General features: G+C 41.7%; 1 protein-coding gene across 3 annotated transcripts in view; it reads left to right on the top strand.

Moving 5' to 3' along the window:
* The window catches only part of SLIT3 (slit guidance ligand 3), a 484,612-nt gene that overhangs the window by 288,033 nt on the left and 175,743 nt on the right, over positions 1–20,836 (top strand). For all 3 annotated transcript variants that reach the window (XM_059859899.1, XM_059859900.1, XM_059859898.1), the window contains 3 exons: positions 1,537–1,608; positions 5,920–6,083; positions 20,455–20,596. In XM_059859899.1, the coding sequence (XP_059715882.1) occupies positions 1,537–1,608; positions 5,920–6,083; positions 20,455–20,596 (378 nt within the window). The remainder of the gene's footprint in view (positions 1–1,536; positions 1,609–5,919; positions 6,084–20,454; positions 20,597–20,836) is intronic.

Below are 20,836 nucleotides of genomic sequence, written 5' to 3'. Positions count from 1 at the left end.
CCTGTATAAATACATGATATTGGAATAGCTAAGTGGTTCAGGGAAGGATGAGGTGCTGTTCCTGCTTCAGCAGGTATGTATTAATGTATGCCTCAGCACATACATGAGCACACAAAAGCGCTGTCTTGTGCCAGAGTGGCCCTGTGGAATTCTGTGCCCCTTGTAGAAAGGAGAGGTTGCTCCCTGCCCTGCTGCATGTTTCAAACAGGCAGGGGCAGGACTGGCCATGCTGGGACACTGAGTGGCCACCAGCCCTGTCCATTCTCATGACAAACTGGGCTACTGTATTTGCAGGTTTGGTGCTCTTGCAGCATGGCAATTATGCCCTACTGAAGCACTTTCCATTTCCTGTGCTATCTTGATAAACTTTATAGCTTCTAATTTGCTGGAGAGTCATTGATATAATTAGGAGCTACACAAATGGGAGCAGCACACTCAGCTGATGGTAATCTCAGTTCATTCTTCCTGAGAAGCTCTAAGGGGGTCCCTTCAGCAGCCCAGATATTCTCTTTAGGCTCAGCTTTGACAGAGCAGCAGCAATCCTTCCCTGCCTGGGTCAGGACATGCTTTATTACAGGCTGCTCCACTCCCCATCTATTCTTTCCTGAGGAAGGGGAGGATGGGGAGCCCATCCATCTGGGTGTTTCTGAGGAGCAATGGGAGCTCTCTGTCCATGTCAGCAGGCTGTACTAACAAGCCTGGGAGAGCCAACAGCTCTCTTTTGGTCACAGCACTTCCAAATCCTTCAAGCTGCCTTTAAATTCTGTGCCCAAGTGTGCTGTCCCCCCACTCACATTGTATTTGCTGGGAAATGCCCCAGTGAAGGCAGGAATGATGAATCTGACTCCATGTTCTCAGAAGGCTGATTTATTACTTTATGTTACTATATTATATAAAAGAATACTATACTAACTATACTAATGAATACAGAAAGGATACTTACTAAGTGCTAAAAAGGTAATAATGAAAACTCCTGACTCTCTCCAGAGCCCTGACACAGCTTGGCCCCAATTGGCCAATGAGCCACAACAACTCACAGCAGAATGCAATGGAACAATCACCTGTGGGTGAACAATCTCCAAACACATTCCACATGAGCACAACACAGGAGAAGCAAATGAGATAATTGCTGTTTTCCTTTTCTCTGAGGTTTCTCAGCTTCCCAGGAGAAAATCCTGGGCAAAGGGATTTTTCAGAGGATGTGAATGCCACACATTCAGGCTGCGCCAGGTTTTCAAAGTGGCAGCTGGACAGACAGGTCTGCATCAGTTCCAGTGTTGATAAAAACTCATTTTCTGAACCCCTCGTTGCCCAGACGTGGCAAACAGTGACCTCCAGCCATCCTGGTGCTGCTTGCTTTCCCTGAGCAGCATCTTTCATGGTGTGTCACAAATTGTCACAGCTGTCAGGGAGTGTGCTTTGCTGCTTGCCAGGAATTTTAACAGGTTGTTTCTGTAAATGGTGTGTTGGTGAAGAGATGCAAATTATTGATCAACCTATTATTCTCTCTGTTTTTTTTTTTTTCTCTCCTCACAGTACCCTCAACAACAACAACATCACCCGCATTCCTGTTACCAGCTTCAACCACATGCCAAAGATCAGGACTCTGTGAGTAGGATCTTCTCATTTTACAATGCAATCCTGATGCTGTGAGCCAACTTTTGGGCTGTTTGTCATCTGTGATGATCTCCTTTTAGTCCCTCAGGGGCTGGCTGGCTGCAGGGCTGGGGAACCCAGGTAGGGCTGTGCAGGGGGCTGGTGCCCACAGAGCCCTGAGAGCCACTCTTCTGGATCTGCCCAGCATTAAGTAACAGTCAGTTTTATCAAGATTTCGAATTTACCCAGAAAATAAACTGGCTGCTTTTTTTTTTCTCCTGGGAAAATCCATAATGTGAAATGTGTTCCAAGCTGGAGCATCAGCAAGATGGTAAAAACTGCTCAGATGGATCAAATTATTGAATTTTGTTAATATCCTGTGTTTAAACTCCATTTATTCTTTTCAAATTCAGAATGCTAATTTCTGAAACAAGGCATTTTTAAAAAAGATGAAAAAAGCATCTTTCCAGATGCTTTCTGAAACAAAATGTCACTTATTCTGATGATTTTTTTTTTCATAAAAGCTTCTCTTATATCAAATCCATTTTTTTTGAGCTGCATGCCATTGCACTGGAAAAGCTCTGTTCTTTAGCAGATCAAAATACAAAGACTGTGAAATTAGACTAAGCATTTGTATAATTTAGCCATAGCCTACCAAAACCATTTCCTTAAGTAAATTATTTCTTTAAATTCCTTCAGGGAATACACAGCTTCAGGAAAAGTCACATCTAAACAAAGCACCCCTGTTTTTTCCTCCAGATTCTCAAACTCATCCAAGATGTATTTAATTCTAAAGGCAAAGAAAGGGAAATAGTAGCTAGCCTGAAAATTTTCTGTGCCACTGAAAAAATACAAGACTTCAGGGATGCTATGCATGCATGTGTAAAATCATATTAAATAAATTAGCAGAACTGAAGAAAAATGGCTCTTACTTATGTCAATCTCTGTGAGATAACCTCTGACTTAAATTTGCATTCTTCATCAAATGATGACATTATTAGATCTTAATGTAAGTAATTAAATGGAAATGAGATATTTGTCTTTTAGAAGAGAATGGCTAAAGAAGATAAAGGTGTGGAGTTAAGGTTCCTGGAATTTTGCCTTTTCTTATTCAGAAAATTTGCCTGGCTTTTCCAGATTAGCCAGTCTTGTCTGTTAGCAGAGCTCTGTGCCTTCAGTGCCTTCTGCCATTTTCCCTTTAGTTTAATTTCAGAGATGGCTTTGTATATAGCTCCCTGGAGACTTACACTGACTAATCCCCCTCTGCTGTAATTAAGGGGAAAAAAAAGAAAAGAAAAAAGAGGGAAGAAGTCATAAATAGGATTTATAAAGGGAAGCTTTCCTATTGAATTCTGAGAAACACGTTTGTAGAGCATGAATGCTGCCCCACTCTAAAAGGATTTGCTGGAAATTTAATTTTGGGACTAAGGATAAAAGGGCAACTTTAGCAAACTTGCATTTGTATTCATTCACCTGATGTTCTGTAAAGTCAGTTTCATCAATATCAAATAGCAGGTTCCAGTCTCCACAGCCTGCCAAATAACACAGAGCACCCCAGCAGGGCAATGTAGGAATTTGTGTAAAGATATTCTATGGGGGAAGATGTTAATGTTCTCTCAAGTTTCTTGTTGGAATGTGTAATGAATGATGTTCCTCACAGTTTGCTGACTTGACTGTTTCCTTAAAAAATGGTCATCAGTGCATCCACCTTCTCAAATAGCCTGACACTTAGATGTGCTTTTTTTGGAGGATTTTTGTAGGAAATGCCTGCTCTGAATGTTCCTGAAGTAGGGATGAGCCCCTTTTCCAGTCAGCTGAGGCCCAGTGCAGTGTGGACAGTGTTTTCCTTTGTGTCTCTTTTACACTCTGGTGAGATCCATTAGCAGGATATCTGGGGATGCTGTAGCTAGTGTGCTCTGATGGTTCTGTGAATAAGCAGCTTTTCTTCATGGCTCTCAAAACAATCTGCCTGTGGTAGAACAGAGAAGAAAATATAAATAGTATATTAACCTTCAACATGAGCACTCAGGGGAAAGAAGAAAAAGGGTAAAATGCCAGGAAGTTTTGAAGCATTTGAAGAATTCTTTGCTAAAATCAGCTCTTCTGTGCTAAGATTTTTTAGTAAACTGTCTTTTCTGTTCTTAAGTTTCATCGATTTTTAGCCTTGATTGGAAGTGACAGGAATTAGTTTTTATTGATCTGCTTTCCTTTGCTTGAAACAGTTTTATTTATGATAAGGCATGTTCTCTCTACCTGTTTGCTTAATGGTAAGTGTCCTGTTGTCTCTGCATCTGTGAATTACTGCTGGGACAGGTAATTACATTATTTCTTTTTTTTTTTTTTTATTTAAGGGTAAACTGAAAATGTGTGAAAGCACTTCAGTGTTTTTTGTGTTCCCAGGGAATTGGTTTATAATATTTTTGAAGTACTGTGAAAATTCTTCTTGAAGCTCTATTTATTAGTATAATTATCAAAAATATATTCTGATAGGCTGCTTTGTTAAGATAGGGTCTCTAAATGATCTCTCCAAGTGCAGTGGCTGAGCCAAAAGACAAGGAGGGCTCTGCTGAGGCACAGAGCTGGTGGTTTGCTCTCCTGAAACACAAATCCCCAAAACCCAGATAAATCAATTTATTGAGGGGGAAAAGCAGCTCACAGAACTGGAGAACTGCCTAACCCCAGCCCTTTCTGTGAAATAGTGCTTTTCTCACTCATGCCTGCATGAGGGGGTGCAGGGAATGGCATGGGATGAGCTCAGCTCCAGAAGGAAGCAGATCCTGAGTATCATTGTTGATTGCTCTGGTGGGAAGGATGAGACTCTGAGGGCTTAAATGAAACACTGACTCTCGTAGGTTACAACAAATTCTGACTTAGGATGATTTCTGGCTAGATGATACTTATGTGTTTATTTGTTCTTCAACAAAAAGGCAAATTAATGGTTCATAAAAGCTGAACATTTTAGTAGAAACCTAACTTGCTGCAGCTTCAACTAAAGAGCTTCACAATCTCTAAACTCAAGGTCTTCTAGTGGTCCTTGTAGAACAATTATTTTACAGTACTCCCAGGAGATTAGTGCTTTCCATCTCTACAGGATAAACTCTCAGTTCCAGATTTGTGGGTTTTTTTTTCCTTTTCCTTTATTGTGGCTGTCCACCCCAGACATACAAATCTGGGGACTGTCAGCCCGGGCGCCACTGCTGAGCTGAGCTGCTGCTGTGCTGTAGGGACAGCTCACAGACACACAGTCCATTTCTTTGGAGCAGGGACAAGGCTAAATCTGGTGCACACCAATTGTGTGCCTGTAATATTAGTGAATAATGCTCTGTCTGACCATTTCTGACAGGATTTTAATCTGGTTCATGATTTCATTTGGTGCAACACTCCAAATGCATGAGTCATTACAAGAATGAAATAATTAATGTCCTGAACTTTTGTTTTTGACCTGAAGTTTGGTGGCTATTTAGATGACCTGATTTGTTCCCTGAACCCATCATCATTTTGCAGATGTGATAATGGTTCTGCAAGTCCTGGCAGGGAGCTGCCCATGAGTGGGTCTTTCATGAGCTGAAAATTCCTGTCTAGATCCTTTATACTTCTGTTGAATTACTACAGGAAAAAGAGCATTGATGAACTTGTACAGGCAACACAGGAACAGAAATGGTATCAATAGCCTCTGAAGTTTTGTTTTGCCTCTCTTTTCCTAGAATATTCTGAGTTGGAAGAGATCCATAAAAATAATTCCAAGTCTTCAGTGAATGGCTCATACAGGGATTATAGAACCTGGCGTTATTAGCACCCTGCTCCAACCAACAGAGCAAATATGGAGAGGTTCTCCCTCTCCACCTCTCCCCCGAGGATGGAGAAGAGGGAGGAATCACTCATCATCCTGTTCTTCAGCCTGGTCCTCATGTTTAGACAGGCCATTCTTTGAATTCACTCAGAGATATCACATTGATGCAGTTCTTTCTGATGTGAAATCACAGACAACCCGATTATGTGGAGCAATCTTAAATTCTGCATATTTTTGTCTCTAGAGTGGCCAGCTCTAGGTGGATCACCATTGAACTGAACTTTTTGAAAACATTACAAATAATAGCACAAACTTATATCTGACCTTTGTATAATATTGAGGACAGCCAAGCCCTGACCCATCTGTAAGCAGGAACCTGGGGTGATCCATCTGAAACGGCAGCAGAGAGCGGGGCAGGCTCGCGGCTGGTGGCTCCCTTTGTGGGTTTTGTGTAGACAACCCCAGTAGCGGTGGGTTTGCTGTGTGCTTTGTTTAGGAAACCCCAGTAACTGAGGGTTTGCTGTGTTTTGCAGGCGGCTGCACTCCAATTTCCTGCACTGTGACTGCCACCTGGCCTGGCTGTCGGACTGGCTGCGCCAGCGCCGCACCATCGGCCAGTTCACCTTCTGCCTGGCGCCCGTCGGCCTGCGCGGCTTCCTCGTGGCAGAGGTGCAGAAGAAGGACTTTGTCTGCTCTGGTAAATGCTGCCAATCCTCCTTTATCTAGCTCACATCTATCTCATGTCTCCTTTATCTGTCTCTGGCTTTATGTTCCCATTAAAAAAGCGGTGTGGAAAATGGCTGTGTTGCGTTGGAATGCAAACGCAGCAATCCTGTTCGGTTTTGTTGTCGCTGAACTGTATGGGAGGAGATCAAATTGGTGGTTTTTTCAGCTTTGTGAGAATTATTGGATTCCAGTTAACATTTTGGTTCTCAAATTACTACTTCTGCTTTTACATTGCCAATGATATCAACATAAGAAATCAATTATGTGTGGATAATTTGGTATTTCTCAAGGGAAGAGCTCTACAGCTGACTGGAATACAAAGGAAAGGAAATAGAAAATGCAAATCTGAGTCTGTTGACAAATGATTGGACTTTAGAACGTGAGGAGCAGATTTTATCCCAGGGACTGAAAGAGGGATTCTTAGGGAGCCAATGCACTTTGCTGTTGTACAAGTTTCCACGCTGATAAATGGGGCTGATGATAGAAATCATGTGTCTGTGTGTTGGGTCTATTCATCAAGTCTCTGGAACTGCACTTGGTTCTTGTAGGATTGAAATACATTTTCCTAAAAGGAGGAGAAAAAGAACAAAAGAAAAAAATGACAAAAAGTGGAAAAAGAAATCTCTGAGTTGGGTTGAAAGGATGGATGTGGTGGAGGAGCAGCATGGCAGTGTGTATGCTGGGGAAAAAAAGATACCAGACATAAGTTTGGAGGTGGTTTTGCAGCCTCAGTGGTGACACAGAGGGCTTGTTATGGAGATGATGTGAGTCTGAACCTTGATAGACTGCGAGTCCTGTGCTGTTTTGTTCCTTATCTCTCACAGCCTGTGAGCCCCAAAGCTTTATCCTGTGGGTACGTGGATTGGCTGATGGAAATACAGTAGAGCTGCTCGTGCCAGAAATGTTTTAGGAATGCCTTTCTTCTGCCATTTACATGTGACTAAGAGAAATGGTTGCATTTAGAGCAAGAAGAAAGGTTTGACCCCACTCAAGTGCGGTTAATTAATTCCCAGCCCAAAGGTGTGCTGAGGTGTTATGGGCATGTGGAAAGTGAAGTTGTGCACAGTGCTCATTGAGACATGATATTTCAGATATTTCAGAAGCTGAGCAGCTTCTACACTGTAGTGGAGATGATGGGTGGAATATCTGATAAGTTACATCAAAAAGTTTAACTAAAGAGAAAGTTTAGAAATGTAACAGTCTTGGGAGAGGAAGGATAAAACAAATGGATAAATGAATGAATGAAGCTATTAGCAGAAGCTAATTTTACCAAAGAGGCAGCCGCAGCTTTTTTTTTTCCTCCCTCTCATGAAATGAAGTTTCAGATGGAGCATGAGTTCAGCTATTTGGATTTATGATACAGTGAAGTGGAGGAAAATGAGTTGTTTAAGTCAGGAGAAGAGATAATAATTGCTGAATGAGAAATGTAATGTGAACAGAACTCATTTAAATGGGGTTGTCTGTGCAGACTGAGACTTCCACAAGTGACAAGGTTTTTAACAGTTCCCTGTTGGACCAAGAGGATATAGGCATTCTCTCAAGATCTGCCTCCTTTTGTAAAAAATACAAAATCATGAAAATTCAAGGAAGGAAATTTTCAGTGAGACAGTCCATCAACTGTATCCCTGTAACTCTCATTTGGGAAATGAAATGAAATGTACTGAAAAAGAAATTCATTTGGAGAGCTCATTTTAGTGGTGGATTTAGCTGAGAACTCAGCTTGGTACATGCTAGTTCGATAAAAACCTACATGGACAGCTAGTTTAAAGAGGATATAAATCTTCCCTTCTCCCCATTACAGCTCTTACATCTGATTTTACAGCATAATTTGTTAATGTGTGAATATGAAGTCAAACCAGGACAGGCAGTGAAGAGCAAACTGAACTTGTCCCTCTGCAATGGAATTTTGTAGAAGTTAAGGTTTTGTGAATTACTGTAGCCAGGAGCTGGCAGGGAGAGCCACCTTGGCATCCCAGTTAGGAAGAGCTGAAATTCCAAGTGGTGAGCTGCTCTGTTGAAGTACAGGTTCAGGACATCAAGCACTTGTGTTTTTATGGCAGTGGGAATATCACAGCAGCCAAAAACCCTCAGCTTTTCCTTCACTGTGAAATGGGCTCCATCAGAGCATTCCAGTTCAAAACTGGGTGCTTCAGAGGAGAGAGAGTAGATTCATAATTTGGGGAAAGAAGAAACACAACACTGAAAAACTGACTCCTCTTTGCTCTTTGAACCCTATGCAAAAATATCAATGTTTTATAATTCTATGAGAAATATTTCCTTGGAAATAGATTTTGAATGCTATAAGCCAAGGAGGAAAAGAAGAACTGAAACAAAGATAGAAAAGTGCCATAAACAGAACCCAAGTTGCTGGATTCCCTGTGGATGTGTCCTGCACCATGGTGTTTCCATTAGGAACAAAATCTCTCCAGGTACTGTTGCTAAAATCAGAGTTATACGCAGATATATCGAGGTAAACTGAGTCACACCTGGGTGTAACCTGGGTGTCAGTCTTTCAAAAATGTTGTTCAGCTTGGGTTTTACAAATTATAAATTATTATATAAACATGTAATATAAATTATAATTATATAAAGTATTATTTGTATTAATTAAAAATATTCAAAAGCTGATTCAAATGGTGCATGTAGGTCACCTGTGAGCAGTGGAGAAGCTATTCCAGGTTTTTCCTGTGTGAGCATTTGGCTCAGAGCTGGAGGTGAAGGTGCTGGACTCAACAGTGCACAGTTGCCTGGAGATAGGCTTGGAAATATGTCTGGCTGGGTTTGTGTCACTGAGGAGAAGGGTGAAGGTCAGGGGCAGAGTGGGGATGGGACTAGATGGCTCCTCACCATCAGGGGAGAGTGCCAAGAGCTGCTGGCACTCCTGTCACCCACCAGGACCTTCTGGCTGGCTCCTTCTGCAAGCTGTCCCCTCCCTGCAGGGGAATGTCTCCTCCAGAGCCACCTCGGCCAGAGCAGCCTTCCTGGGCCTCTGCCTTCAAGGCCATCTGCTCCTGCAGAAATCTCCCAACAGCCTCTTCCTCCTGCACTGTTGGTTCTGGAGCTCTGGGATGCCTTTGGGGACAGTCTCCTGCAAAGTGGGATGGGAGGAAGGGGAAGTTCTGTGGCACCAGAGGATGAGCCCCTTGGTGATGTGCTACAACGAGTTAGCAGGGTGTATTTCACCTGGGTAAGGGCTGCATTTCACCTCCATAAGGGCTGCATTTCACCTGGATAGCAGGGTGTATTTCACTTGGATAAGGGCTGTATTTCACCTGGATAAGGGCTATATTTCACATGAATTAGGAGTGTATTTCACGTGGATAAGGGCTGCATTTCACCTGGATAGCAGGGTGTATTTCACATGGATATCAAGGTGTATTTCACATGGATAAGGGGTGTATTTCACCTGGATAAGGGCTGTATTTCACCTGGATATCAGGGTGTATTTCACCTGGATAAGGGCTGTATTTCACCTGGATAAGGGGTGTATTTCACATGGATATCAGGGTGTATTTCACCTGGATAAGTGCTGAATTTCACCTGGATGCCAGAGTGTATTTCACATGGATAAGGGGTTTATTTCAACTGGATCATGGGATCCTTGTGAAATACAAATCACGTGGATGGCAGGGTGTATTTTACATAGGTAGCATGATGTATTTTTCTTCTCTGCACCATAGCTTTGCCATTCACTGCCATGCTGCTGTGACAAAAAATCAGTGCAGTAAGCAAAGACAGTGTCAGTTGAAATACTACCTGTATTCTGGTCTTTGAGAGGTGTTTATTTTTATATTCCCTTAGGTAGCAGAGAAGCATCTGGGGGTGCTGGCTTAGGCTCAGTACCTCTTAGGGATTTCTCATCTTTGCCTGGATCAAACCCAGCTTCCTTCCTGTGCTCAGATGTTTCACTGTTGGACTGGCTTCTCCTTCTCTGTCTGTGTCTCTCAAACACATTCTCTCTCTCTCTCTCTTCTTATTTGTCTGTCTCTTGTCCTCCTCTGACCTCCTCATTATAGTAATTTTATTTCATTTTCCTCTCATATAAGTTTTATTGTGGTTCTTTGATTTTTCTTCTACCTGCTCCTTACTTATTGAAATTGAAATTAGCTTATGTATTGATCAGTTATGTCAAGTTATAATGTGTTTTCTCACCTGCAACAGCTGTAAAGCTTTGCAAACAAAGCAGTGGGTTCATGAAGTTATGCCATCAGCAGCACCTTGGCTTCTTCAGGGCTCTCTGTCCAGAAGCCACTGGCCCCATTGGGAATTTTTTTTTCAGTGATGAATTGTTCTGGTTTTCCTGAGTATATATGTGAGAATATCTGTGCATCTAAATAGGAGCATTGTGTCTTGTATTGTGATCTGTCACATACTTCAGCTGCTGGCTAAATTTGTTCTCATTTTGGCCCGTAGCTTGATAGTGGACAGTGTTTACACTGGAGTATGAAGATTGGGTAAGATGTCTTAGGCTAGACTAGAGACTGATATTTCTAAGAATTGACTAAATTTGTAAATCTAAAATATGGGGTTATTAGTACTTTTCTAAGATAGTTTAATAATGAAGCATGCATTGTAGGAGAAGGAAGGTGGATCTATACAATGTTATCTCTTAGAAAGCATTTTCTTTGATTCTTGATCCTTAGTTCCCATTCTGAGAGTCTCAAATAATATAATGAAAATCAAGATGTATAATTTGGACTAAATAACTTAAATTGACTTGAGAGAAATTATTACTATAGCCAAGTGTTGTCTGGCTAAGTAAACTGATACTGATTTTGAGAAAACACTGGATTGACCCAAATCTCGGTTGAAGATCTAGATTTTCTGATTTGTGTGGTGAGACTGCAGCTGAGGTATAATAAAGAGGAAAATAAGTTAGCTTCCTGCTGCTTTATGCAGACTGGAAGCCCTAATAAGGAAGCAGATTTATTTGTTTGGGTGAGGTCAAACAGTCTTCAAACATAGCTGTGACTCTGGCCAGACCACAGAACCCAGGAGATTGTCTTGCTCCATTTCCTGATAACTCCACAGCATGTTGCTGAGGAGACAACCAACACTGAGTAGCTAATAAAATAAAATAGCACTCCTCAGGCTTAGCATCTTAATGAGAGCATTCAGGAGAGGCCAAAGGAAAAGTGTGTGGGGACAGGAACTCCCCCATCTGCTCCTGGTTAAAACACCTTGCAGTCTGTGTGTGCACAGGCAGCAGTGGCACAGGAGGCACTGCCAGCACAGGGGATTGGTGCTCCTGGAAGCTAAACTGGGCAGGGACTGTTTGCTGGGGTGCAGGTTGTGCAGGGGGTGCAGGTTTTGCTTGGGATGCAGGTTGTGCTGGGGTGCAGGTTGTGCTGGGGTGCAGGTTGTGCTGGGGTGCAGGTTGTGCTGGGGTGCAGGTTGTGCTGGGGATGCAGGTTGTGTTGGGATGCAGGTTCTATTGGGATGCAGGTTTTGCTGAGTTTCATGTTCATTTGGGATGCAGGTTCTATTGGGATGTAGGTTGTGCTGGGGTGCAGGTTGTGCTGGGGATGCAGGTTGTGTTGGGATGCAGGTTCTGTTGGGATGCAGGTCGTGCAGGGGATGCAGGTCGTGCAGGGCATGCAGGTTGTGCTGGTGCAGGGCAGTGCCCCAGGAGGGTTCCTCTCATGCAGTCCATCCCTGTTATGCAGATGAGCTGCCAATGGCCGTCGTTTTAAAGAGCTGGATAAGAATCTGGGAGGAGGAGGAGGAGACCTTTGTGTGTGTGTTTGAATGGTCACTCTCTGCCTTGTGGGACTCCCTCATTGTGCAGCTGTTTGATTGCTTTTAGACGGGACCTTAACCACTTCATCTAATTGTGACCCCATCCCAAAAGTGTGACCTTTGAGTCACCTTAGATGGTGGCAGCCCTTTTCTCACTGCTCTTGCTTTTTGACCATCCACTGACCCAGTAAGTGCTCTTAAAATGGAGTCTAGGAAGGATTTGAGGACTTTTAAAGGCTTTTGGTAGAAACTGCTGTTTAAATTTGATATTGAGAAATTTTTGTGGAGCACTGATGGAATTTTTACCTCCTGTTACAATTTGCTACCACAAACTTACATTAGCATTTAGTCTGAAGAAACATTTCAGTACTGTGCATTTGTTAGTTGCTCTTCAAATGAAATTGTATAGGAAATTTGGAGAGATACTAATCACTATTTATCAGTTTGTTTGTTTTCAGTTTCCGTGAAGTTTCTTATTACCAATCTAAATTTACTCTAGCATAGCAGTGATGGTGTTTCATACTGTAGGAATTTACTTCTTGACTTGCTTAGTATGTAACATGCCACATATGGTGTTTTTCATTTGGGGGACCATCTTGTGAATCTGAAGGATAAATATGTATTTATTACAGCACTTAATATTTCTTTAAAGACCAAAGCTGAAAATTGCCTTTTAATTACAGTAAATTTAGTTTTATTACTGAAAATGATGTCTTACCTTTCAGTATAATTAGCCCTTTTTTCTGGAACTCTCTTTTCCCCAGAGCAGTATGTATAGCCCTTTAATGCTTATTTAATGATGGCAGGTTGGGGTATAATTATTCAGCCACTGAGCTTTTGAACTGTTGCTGTAAAAATAATAACATGATTAGCTTTTATGTTAATGTCCAAAGCTGGTGGTTTGTTTTATGAGTAGTTTTGTTGGTAGTATTTTGGTTCAGAAAAAAAAAATGCTTCATGGCAGTACCACAGCTGTGCTTGGAGCTGTTCCACAGCAACAGGGCTGGCTGTGAGTACATGGAGGAGCCTGTGCATGAAATCTGTAACTTTTTCTGTTTAATTCATGTAGCTGATGGGCAACTCATTTATCAATTCACAATTAATAAGAGTAATGAAAGCAAGCATAGAGCTGCTTATAACATAATTCTAGAAATTAACAGGGGGCAGATGCAAAGTTGCATAGAGTCACCACCAGGTTTGTGTGAATTTCTAATTATTGACAGTGCAATTAGTGATGTTATGTAGTGGCATTACACCTGTGGTGGGTTGGCTGCTCACACTCCCTCTCCTCACAGCACTGAGGTGAAAACAGCATCTGCTCCAGCACCTCCTTCCCTGTCTCATTCTCTGGCTTGGCTGCTCCCAGGGCTCTTCCTCACAGCTTTTCCCTCACTCCCTGCTGCCTGGCACCTCTCTGCCCTGTCTCAGCTACCCTCTGACAGGGACACCAGGAGCTGCATGGGCAGGCTCAGCTGTGGAGCCCAGTGGAAGCAGCCAGAACTGCCCTGGTCTCTTCCCACAGCAGCTTCCTTGGCAGAGCTGGGCACCAACACCCCTACCCAAACTGAAGGGATCTCCTGGCTGGTTGAATTTACCCCTTGGAATGGCAGGCTAACATGTTTAGCTCTGAAGATCTGTAAGAATTTTATTCTATAATTTCCAGACACCTTAAAAAGCTTGAATGTACCAGGGGCCTCTTGCAAAAGACCAGAGGCAGCAACCCCAGCCTGTCCCAGGAAATGTCTTTATTTTCCCTGCCTTCCTTAGCATGTTCCAAATGCCAAAGAATCTGGTCTGTGGAATCCCAGGGCAGCCCAGGGAAGGGGATGGTGACTCACTCCTCAGTTCTTGCCCACTGACCTGGAAAAAAGCATTTCCTCCCTCCAGATCTGTCCGTGGGGAAGCTCATGACCAGACTGGAGCCCTTGGATGTCATTATCAGGAGACATGTCCCACCGTGTCTGCCATCTCTGAATGGCTGTGTCAATCTGCAATGCCTCTGGCTGCAGTCAGTCCCACCCTCCTCCTCCTCCTCCTGAAGAGAGCAGCTTCAGTGCCAGGGCAGGGACAGCCTCGTGCTTGCTGCAGCAGCACGCAGACAGGGGGGCAGAAGCAAAGACAAACATGCAAGCAAACAAAATCATGTAGTATTTAAAACTCCTTTTCATACAGCAGTAAATCAAAGCCCAAGGACTGAGTAGTCTTACACTATTTCTGTTCCTTCCATAACTTTATCAGACTTCATCCTGGAGCAGTCCAGGATGGATCACCTGTTTGGAACTGAACTCCCTTCACTGGCTCACAATTGATCATGACCATTATCTGTCTTTTAACCTTGTGCAGGTGGCATCCTTTCACTTAAATAATTTATGCTCCTCTTCATTTTTATGCTTGAATATATTTATAAGTTCACTGTATTATTTCTGGACCTATTTTTAAATGTCACTCCATGTGCACCTTCAGGAGTGCTGATACAAATTGTGGAGTTGGCATTTATGAGATGACTGTGCATGGGCACCATTTGAGCTGCAGGAGCTCTACATCTTTTAAGACTTTCTTTTAGAATTTTTTTTTCAGTCTTTGGAAGAGCAGGCAGTGTCCAAAGCCAGAGAACCAAATGCACACTAGCAGCCTTCCTTGGAGTGCAGTAGTTAGTAAATTCTACCTGCTTTAAGGTGAACATGCCTGTGTTGACAGGGTTGGAGAAAGACCTGGAAAAAAAGGCTCAGAGTGGGCACAGGGCATAGGAGATATTTTCAACCCCTCCTTTGGAAGGCTTAGGTGGAATTAATTTCCCTGAGAAAAAAACCACTTTTGTCACAGTTTTATAGACTTCAGTTGTCTCACAGGTTCTGTTTCATTAATCCTTCAGAAGAACAAATTCACCTGTTCAGCCTCAGTTGTTATGGTTGAGGCTGCTTCTTTGTTCTACTTTTTTTCATTTTTCCCAGTTTATTTTTCTTATTCCATATAATTCTGGTGCTGTTATTGTTAATCAAATAATTGCAATATTAGTGCTTTTAGGATAAGGTAGAGTGAAGTAAGATCTGATTTTCAGTGGTGTTACTTTACTGATAGATTGTGAAATTAAGTAAGATTTTGTAGATTAAAGTGGGCTTCATTCATTAAGCCAGACCTTCCTTTCAGTGCAGTTGGTTATTTCCAGTTTTATTCTGTGATTTTTATTTGTAAACTGATTAGTGTTGACTTTTGCCTCACAGAACTGTTGAGCTTATGTGCCATGAATTTTTAACAGAGAAATTTACTCTTTGGGAATGTTCAGCAAAGCAGACAACTTGAATCAAATAATGAACATTCATGACTGGCAACTTTTTGCACACCATGAACTCCATGCTATTAACATCAATTAGGGGCTTAAGTTACTAATCACAAATCTTAAAGCTGTGCTCAGTAAATGACTGTTGAACAACCATAGATGGAAATATTTGCTTAAACCATTTGCTGCACATTTGTGTAGGATAAACAAATTCATACAAATTCTGTCCATGAGAGGAAGATTTAACCTCAATAAAGAAATGTTAATTTTGCATATGGTCAGTTGTGGTTCCCTTGCCCATCCCTCTCTGCAGGACTCTGTGCTCAGGTGTCCCTCTAAACTGGGATGCAGACTTCAGTCAGGAGCAACATCCGCTTTAGGTGTTGTGGAATAAATTAGTTCCCATCACTGGCAATCTAGTGCAAACTATGGCTCATGCAGTAGGAATTGATTTCAGATATCCCAGCATGGTCAGAACTTCCAATGGGTTATTTAATTACACCCAAAAAGGTCATACTATATCCATGGATCTGCAGTACTTGTAGTGTTTTGTTTATTGATCGATAATTTTGTGTCTGATATACTTCAAATGATGTAAAGTCAGCACAGGTTTTTAACCAGGAAGTCCTGTCAGATTTATCTTAAAATCCATTGACATGTTTTACAAATAACTAACATTTTATTGGTGGAAAGGAACTGCTGCAGAGGTGATTGGGTAGGTGAGGAGGTAATAAAACACACTGCTTAGTGTGCTGTAATTGGGTGTCAGTGCAAATGAGATTATTTCGTTTATTTAGTAATTGCAAAATTTATTTTAGATGCCTGTGACATTTAAACTGTTCATTTATCCACCATAACAATTCTAGTCTAATTGTAATATTAGTCTGTTTGCTGCTTTTCAAAGAGGCCAATGAGGGACTTACTTGAAAAAAGCATTTGATTTCTCTGTAAACTTCTGGGTCCTAAGTCTCCCCTCTCTTTTCTCTTTTCCCCTAACCCAAAGTCTGAGGCTGTAAATTGAGGTGGTGCCAGATATTAACTGCCATAATTATTGGCACTGTCATTCCACTGCATCAGGTAAAAAAAGCATAGTAATTTTTGTTAATCATGCTCCTACCCTGGCTTCCACATTTTGTTAGTGTTTTTCTTTTAGCTAACTGTATGATTGAGCTGCTGATTTTTATCTCAGAGAAAAATATAATTAACGTGGTGGAGAACTAGAGCTGCTGGCTATTATAAAAATCTGCAATGGCAAGATGACAGACTGTGAAAACAACTTCAGAAGGGGAATAATGTAAATGTAGCTGTGGCCGTTTCCTTTTGCTGCAGCCATGCTGTGAGGAGTTTACTGCACTTGTGAAGGACACAAAGAGAAATCTTGAAATATTTCTGCCTTTCCTGTGTCTTTTCTTTTGAAAAAGTGTTGGCAGCAAAAGGAAAATTAATTTTTAGGTTTCAAATACCCTTCTTTAGAGGCTGTGTTGCATCAGGACCCTGAATCATCTGTAGGCTTATACTCTGCAAACCTAGGAAAATCACAGCCAAATTTTATTATCTTTATATTCCATACCCTACCTAGACTTGTTTTCTTTTTTTATAACACTTCTCCAACACTTCTCCAAAAAAGACTATAACAGTCTTTTTTTATAACACTTCTCCACAACAATACAAACATCAAACTGATTAAACTCCCTTGGATTTTTTTGTGCTTTAATTCTATAGATCTGCAAACAATGGATCCTCATTGAAGTGAGGCCATTAAATCCAAATCAGATTTGAAATTCTGTTTCTAATGTTATTCAAGAAACATTCACCTTAGCAGATGATTTTTTGTGTGAGAGCTGATGGAACATGTGCTGGATGCCTGTTGAGTGTGCAAGTGCAATACAACATTTTGTTCTTTTCAAAGGAAAAACATAAACAAAAGCATTTCATCAGGATAATAGCAGTTTATACACAAAGTCTTTTTATCATTAAAAATCTCAGAAACTTACAGTCTAGATGTACTTTTGCTAATGAGGAAGATAGAAATGTGCTTGTTGTGCCTCGGGGACATGGTTTAGAGGTGGTCCTGGCAGTGCTGTGTGGGTGGCTGGACTCAGTGCTCTTGGAGGTCTTTTCCAGCCTTAATGATTCTCTGATTCTGCTGCTGCTACCTGCTTTTTGTTCCACAAAGACTTATTTCTATCTTTTCTCCTTTTCAAACTGCTTTATCCAGCCCTCCCTTGCCTGCCCTGCCTTTCCAGGCACTCTGCAGTGCTGCCTCACCCCAGCTGGGGAGGTGCTGGGCTCAGCTCCACTGACCCTCCTGCTGCAGAGGTGTCAGCAGCAGACTCTTGGAGCTCCACCTGGCAGTACATCATGTGAGGCTGTGCCCTCACAAAAGTGGGTGTGCTGCTGCTTCTCCAACCCACTGTGATGTGTTGTGGTGTTGCAACTGTGCAAAATGCAGTTTTCCCCTGCTACAAAGCCTCTGCAGGAGGTACATCAGAGGTGGAGATGGAGATGTAAATGGTTGTGTGGAAGATTTGACCTTGATACCAACTCTATCTCCCAGAGAGCAAGGATTGCTGTGAAGTTTCTTCCTAATTTGATAATTTCTCCCTGTCCCTAAAAGCTTGCAGTAGCTCGTTTGCACTCACTCATCCTTCATTTTGTTTGGCCATTGTAGCAGAGGATAGGCAGACAAAGAGAAAGTGTAAAATGTAGGTGGCCAGGGCCAAGAACAAACCTCATATTCTTACCCAGGCACAGCAGAGGGCTGTGTGCATTTTGAGGCAATATAAAGTACTTTTGGAAGTAGTCACAATTAAAGTCCTACAGAAACCATAGACTCCATGAAAGACAAAGCTGGCAGTGCTGTTGTGCAGATTTCTGTTAATTTTGCAGCAACTCTAATAATTGACAGTGGTGGAGTGTGTGCCCTGCATTTCTATGGCCAGCAAACAAACCCAGGAGAGCTGCTTGTCCTGCCTGTTCTACATGTGCATGTTTAATTAGTGACATTGGTTTTTCCTCTTTAGTTCAAACAGCTACCCCTTAACTTCTGTGTTAAATGCATGGTCACAGGTACAGACTGTGTTAAGCCAGTAATAAGATTTTGAAACTGGAAAAAATCAAAGTTCAGGTTGCTTGATAAATATGAATTTGTTGCTTTGGACCATATGCATATGGAGTTAGATTTTTATTGCATGATTGAATTATTTTTACAGTAGGTTTTAGCCCAGATGATTCTTCAGGGTGACACTAAAATGGTCTCTGTCATGAGATGAAAGACTTGTGATGGAAATATGATGGAAAACCCCTCACCTGCAGCTGTCAGGGTGGCTGCAGTGTGGGCTATAAATGAGAGGGTATTTTAGCAGAGAGAAAAGGTCACCAGGATCATCTCATGGTGGAAGCAGCTGCCCACTCTCATAAAGAATGTGTTTGACCCCTGCCCATGCACAAATTTCCTGTGAGATCCATTTATTTCTACATGGTCACTGCCTCTTAAAATCTAACTTCTGCATGCCTGGATTGGAGCTCTGAGGTCTGGACTGCCAAAATGGAGCCACTCAGAGCTCTGATTACCATCAGTGTTAATTTGTTTATCTGTGTCTAAAACTCAGAGCTATGAAACCCAGAGTTTTCTTCTGGTGTCCTGACAGCAAGTCAGGTGATCAACCAATAAAAATATTTCAAACCCAGTGTTTGAATTTGACAATGTTTTGCCCAAAATTGAAATGGTGTTGTTGTCCTGAAACTCAACGTTACATTTTAATATAAGGCAGTTCTGTCATCCCTGGTTACAAAATAATATTTAAAGAGGATGACAGCGTGCTTGAACCTAAGGAAGCTCGGACAAATTGAAATTAATTCCCTTCAGAATTCAACACCTTTCTAATGGAAAGAATGATTTCACAGTAATTGTGTTTTGCTTTCCAGCAGGGCTCCCTCTGCATGTGTAAGGTCACCTGCAGAAGTTTTCAGCTGCTGTCCTTTCAAACTGAGTCTGCCTTTGAAAATAATGGCCCTTAGAGATGGCCCTGGAATCTCTTTGGGATGTTGACTTTTCTGTGCTGGTTACAAGGTTGTGAAAGAAGGGACATGTGTAGCCTTCTGTACAAGCTGACACTGCTGTGCAGTTAGGAGCTAAGCCAAGCAAGTCTGGAGGCATAAATCAAGAGAGGAAATTTGTAGGAATGTTGTGTTTTTATAAAATTTTTAGTTGTCCTAATGAACATTGAATTACAAGTTGGTGCAAATAATTTTTTTTTTTTAACTTTTTGTCATCTGTAGTTAGAATACATTAAAGTCTCCATCGTGGGTCTTTTGAAGACAAACCTCAAGAATGAACAGCTTTGTGAATAGCTTTCCCACATTTTTGTATGTGTTTGTGTTTTGACAACTATGATGTTTTTATTTTTCCACCCAAAAGGCCAATGTTTTATGATTTTTGTCATTTCTTACCAGCAAAAGACTTCACATTTAGCCATCTGTATCTCAGCATAAAGATACTTGAGGCTTCTTGTGTTCCATGTACTTTGGAAATATGACTCACTATAAATAAACCAATAACTGCTACATCTTGATAACCTCAATTAGCATAGCAAACCCATTTTATCTGTGGCTAAATGTATGCATATATCAAAACTTTAAATGTAGGAATCATAACCATTTGAGTAAAATTGACATAATTGCTACAGTTTCAAAAAAATGTAATGACACTTAATGAAGCCTGAATCTAATGAATTGACTAGAATTTGTATAGAGCAATGTCCTCGTGCTACACCTTTGCTCTGTGTGTAGCTTTGTGTCTAGCTGAAGCAAGGGTTTGAAGGTTTGAACTCATGCTTTTCTAAATTCTTTTATGTTTCCATTAACTGCATTGTCTAACCTTGAAAAAAACCTGGCTTTATATTCCCAGTCTTCACACCATACCAGGTTTCCTTATTTCTAAAACAGAGGCTGTCTCTGACGAGAGTCTTCTCTCAGTATGCAAAAGTACTCAAGAAGAGTTTGTGTAATGGAAACTTCTAGACAAAGATAACTTTCGGAAATACTACTTGATCCTAAAGCTTAATTTAAAAATCTTTGAATTGATATGGGTGATCATGAGGGTGACCAAGGAAGGGGAAGAGATTGATAGAGTGGAGGCTGAGGAGGAACAAGAACACACTTCGCATGTTTTCTCTGCAGTTGATTTGCACAACATTGTCTTCACTTGCAGATATATTATTACTTTGTATATTCAGAGTGTCTGCAAAACCCACAGCCTGATGCATTTCGTTGTTAAAGTCTCCCAATAATTGTTTAAAGCACCAAATGTGTTCCTTGTGTGCAGGCTCCCAGTCCGAGCCGCCGTCGTGCAGCGCCAGCTCCGTCTCCTGCCCCTCTGCCTGCACCTGCAGCAACAACGTGGTGGACTGCCGGGGCAGGGGCCTGACAGAGATCCCAGCCAACCTCCCCGAGGACATCTGGGAGATGTAAGTGCCACTCTCATGCACAAGTCTTTTCCCTGTCTCTCTGTTCTTATCCCATCTCACGGCCTCCTGCGTGGAAGAAAGGGATATGCTTTAAAAGCTGTTCTAAGGAGGTGTCAGGTGTATTGTAGTTCTCCTTTCTGGTTTGTTCTTTTGATCTGAGGGCTCAAACCATTTTTAAATGTAAATTAAGATAGTTTGGTACTGTCCTACCTGAAAGCAAGATAAAGTTCTTGGGGCCTT

The sequence above is a fragment of the Haemorhous mexicanus genome, chromosome 15 (assembly GCF_027477595.1).
Source record: "Haemorhous mexicanus isolate bHaeMex1 chromosome 15, bHaeMex1.pri, whole genome shotgun sequence".
Lineage (NCBI taxonomy): Eukaryota > Metazoa > Chordata > Aves > Passeriformes > Fringillidae > Haemorhous > Haemorhous mexicanus.
This window is presented reverse-complemented; position numbering and strand designations above follow the sequence as displayed.